Source organism: Pyxicephalus adspersus, chromosome 2 (genome assembly GCF_032062135.1).
Source record: "Pyxicephalus adspersus chromosome 2, UCB_Pads_2.0, whole genome shotgun sequence".
Classification (NCBI taxonomy): domain Eukaryota; kingdom Metazoa; phylum Chordata; class Amphibia; order Anura; family Pyxicephalidae; genus Pyxicephalus; species Pyxicephalus adspersus.
The window spans coordinates 17,556,272-17,559,927 of NC_092859.1; the positions used below are offsets into that span (position 1 = coordinate 17,556,272).

Sequence of the window (3,656 nt, forward strand, 5' to 3'; positions counted from 1 at the left end):
GTATCATTAGAACATTAACTCTGCCCACTAAATTTTATTGAGGTACTGGAAGGGTCCAGTCATGTGTAACAAGGAAGTGCATTTTGATGGACTTTTTTTTTTTTTTTAATGTTGTAATGATGCCATGGTGATGAAAGGTGAAAGCCACAAGTGTCTCCCACTTCCACCTATATTTTTTTTTCCCTGCATCTCTTAATTCTAGAGAAATTGGGGTTTGAGGTAAGATGCAGACAGATATATGTAACAAAGCAGGCAGCACATTTTGCTAGGTAGAGATTTATGTTCTCATATTGCCATAGTAATTACATTTTAAAAGGTTTAGCCACAAGTGTTCCCCACTTGCCCCTACAGTTTGTTTCCTATGCCTCCACTTGTACCTTAAAAAGTTCAAGTTACCGTATTTTCCGGTGTATAAGATGACTTTTTAACCCCAAAAAATCTGTGCCAATGTCTGGGGTCGTCTTATTCGCCGGGTACCGGTACTTACCTGCAGCTTGCTTCACGTCCGGGGTCCCTGCGAGTCGAGTCCCCGTGAGTCCACCTGTGCAAGCTGCACAGGAGGACGCGAGCCTGGACTGGCTCTCCAGGGGAGAGCTGTAAAACAAAAAAAAATGTTATAGGGTTACAATAAATCCTTTTGTATCAACAAAATAAATTTAAATAAACAGTACATTTAAGGTATTTCATTATTTTTCATTGTATGTAAAATTTGTAACTTTTTTGACAAAATGAAGGGTACTGTGTATCGTAAAAACTGGATGTGATAGCAAAAAAACTGGGGTCATTTCTAGATTCACCACTCAAAAATTAGTAAAAAAAAAACAGTGTAATCTTAGGGGTAGATTAACTCTACCCCCTTACAAAAGCTATAGGGCCTGGGTTAGTGTGCTTTTGTTTGCTTCTAGCAGGTCTATAGGAAAGCAAAACACACTAGAAGCTGATCAGGTGGTCAAATGCAGGCCTAATTCTCCTGTCAATGAATTAAACATATTCTAAAATTGGTCCAAAACTGATGCCACAGGTACTGGAGCCCAAAAGCTGCAGACACAGATCCTGACACCATAAAAAAGTACACAAAAAATTAAAGACCTTTGATTGGAAATATCCTTTATTTCTCAAAACTTTTTTTAAATTATACGGAGAAAAGTTAGTAATCTATGGAGGAACTTGCATGTTTCTGTGGAACAATCAAATAGCTCATAATAACAAAACAAGTCCGTTTACCACCTGGCTACCCTGCTGCTCATTTCCCAGTCAGCAAGTATGTATACCCTCAGGGTGTAAGCTGCTCAGTCAAGAGAATGTCACCATGACACGGTCTTAATTGTGTTGAGTACTCTGCATTTGTTCTAAGAAGTTCGATTGGGACGTTTATCTATGGTAGATTATCCATGTTTATCTATGGTAGATGTTGTCGACTATCAGATAATTTGAACCTTCAGAAAACCGCCTGCTACTTGACTTTCACAAACCTCACATGGCTTTGATGTGTCTGGTGTTCCCTGTTTTGTTCTAGCCGTGAGATTATGCTTCTAGCAGAGGATCAGAGTGTGATGTATACAAAGGAGGTGACCAATAAAGACCAGTAGTAGGGGTTTTCCTGATCTCATTGACACCAATAATGGGAAGCTTCTCCCACTAACACCAAGAATAGGGCAGTTTTCCATCCCACTGCCACCAATGAAGGGGTGTTATCTCTTGTATTTGCATTATTGATGGGGCACAGCTCTTCTACTGACACTGATAACAGAGCCCTTCTTCCCATTTGTCTTATTCTGCTGATTGACCCTAATATAGGGCAGAAGTCCTTCCAACAATACTAAAGATGGGGCCCTGTTCTTTTTTCCCCAACACCAACAATGGAGGACTATTATTTTCCATCAACAGGGTTTCGTTTTTCATTTGGTTGACACCAATGATGGGGCAATTTTCCTCCCAATGTCAGTAAAGATAAGGTCCTGGTTACCTTCTTACTGATACCAGGTGTGGGTGTCCTATATGTCTCGCCATTCACACCAACATGTGGGAAAATGTTCTTTACACTGTCAACATTGAGGCCCCTACTTTTCTTTTCACTGACCCCAACCATGGGCTACTTTTCCACTTAATGACACCAAGGATGGGTCCCTATTTGTCATCCCACTGACACCAGGTATGGGGCCCTATTTGCTGTTCTATTAACACCAAGGATGGGGCATACTTGTCTTCCATTGATATCAAAGACAAAGCCCTATTCTTCTTCCCATTAACACCAAGGATGAGGCCAGGTTTGTCTTATTATTGGCAGCAAGGATGGGGCCCTATTAACACCAAGGTTGGGGTATATTTGGGTTCCCATTGATATCAATAAAAGAAGCCTATTCTTCTTCCCATTGATACCAAGGATGGGGCCATTACTTCCACACCCTATAGTGTGATATGGGAGGTCAGAAATACCTGTCACTGGTTCCCTGGGATTTGATCTGTTTGGTAGGAACCCAGATCTATGATATAATCTTTTCAATCCTTTTAATAATTTAATAGAATTATTTTATTAAAATAATAATTTTTTAGCCATCCGCGAAAAATGCAACACCTGAAGGCAGAACCGCAAATAAGCTACATTGTTTACACTTTCATTTCATCTTCTGGATCAGTATGACAAACAAGCAGGCAGCATCATCACAATGGCCACCCATGGCAGCCGACAGACATCAGTCAGCTCTGTGAATTCACTACTCAAGAAATTACAGCCATAGACCCCCGGTAACAACACAGCCCTGCCCATGCATGGTTTCCATTTACCCATACTTGACATGGCTGAAGGAGCTTTGCGCAGCTCAAAGACGTCACCCTCTCCGGGAACCAATAGCGATTCAGCTTTCAGTTTACGCCCGTACTGGTCCAGAGCAGACCAATGAACGCGGTGTGTGGGGCGCGCAGTGCGCATGCGCAGTGATTTGGAATTCGCTATCTTTTCTGTCGCCATGGATGGAGGTGAGAATTGGGGTAATCGGAGGGGTAATACAGGCAGGGGTCATGTGGAGCTTTGACTGGGTGGGGGCGCAATGTAGAAGGCGTGCAGAAGCTGCAATAGGACAACCAGCATGGCTGGTGCAGGACAAAAGGGGGTTCAATATGAAGGATAAATGTATTATTTTTTCTATCCAATTCCCAATGCACTGATTTCATAAAATTACCGGTGACAACTGCCCCAAATTAACCTCCATAGCCACCACCTTAGACTGAATAGTGCCAATTGGCAACCAGTCGCCAGCAACCACACTGCTTGGTCATAAAAAGTCACACACGGGGATTCGGAATGCTGGTATCATTTTTGGGCACATATTATTGCTAAACAACCCGGATCACAACACTGCCCCTACAGCCACCCCAGATCACGACACTGCCCCCACAGGCACTCCAGTTCAGGGCACTGCCTCCACAAACACTCTGGATCAGGGCGCTGCCCCCACAGACACCCCGGATCACGACATTGCCCCCATAGACACCATGGATCACGACATTGCCCCCACAGACACTCCGGATCACGACACTGCCCCCACAGACACTCCGGGTCAGGACACTGCCCCCACAGGCACTCCGGATCAGGGCACTGCCTCCACAGACACTCCGGATCAGGACACTGCCCCCACAGGCACTCCGGATCAGGGCAC

The 3,656-nt window shown here is 43.9% G+C and overlaps 1 protein-coding gene across 1 annotated transcript in view; it reads left to right on the plus strand.

Moving 5' to 3' along the window:
* The first annotated feature begins 2,921 nt into the window (after nt 1-2,921).
* Nucleotides 2,922-3,656, plus strand: part of LOC140323028 (uncharacterized) — a 22,682-nt gene continuing 21,947 nt past the window's right edge. Inside the window, exon 1 of the mRNA XM_072399757.1 lies at nt 2,922-2,976. Within this exon, the coding sequence (XP_072255858.1) occupies nt 2,928-2,976 (49 nt within the window). The 5' untranslated portion in view covers nt 2,922-2,927. The remainder of the gene's footprint in view (nt 2,977-3,656) is intronic.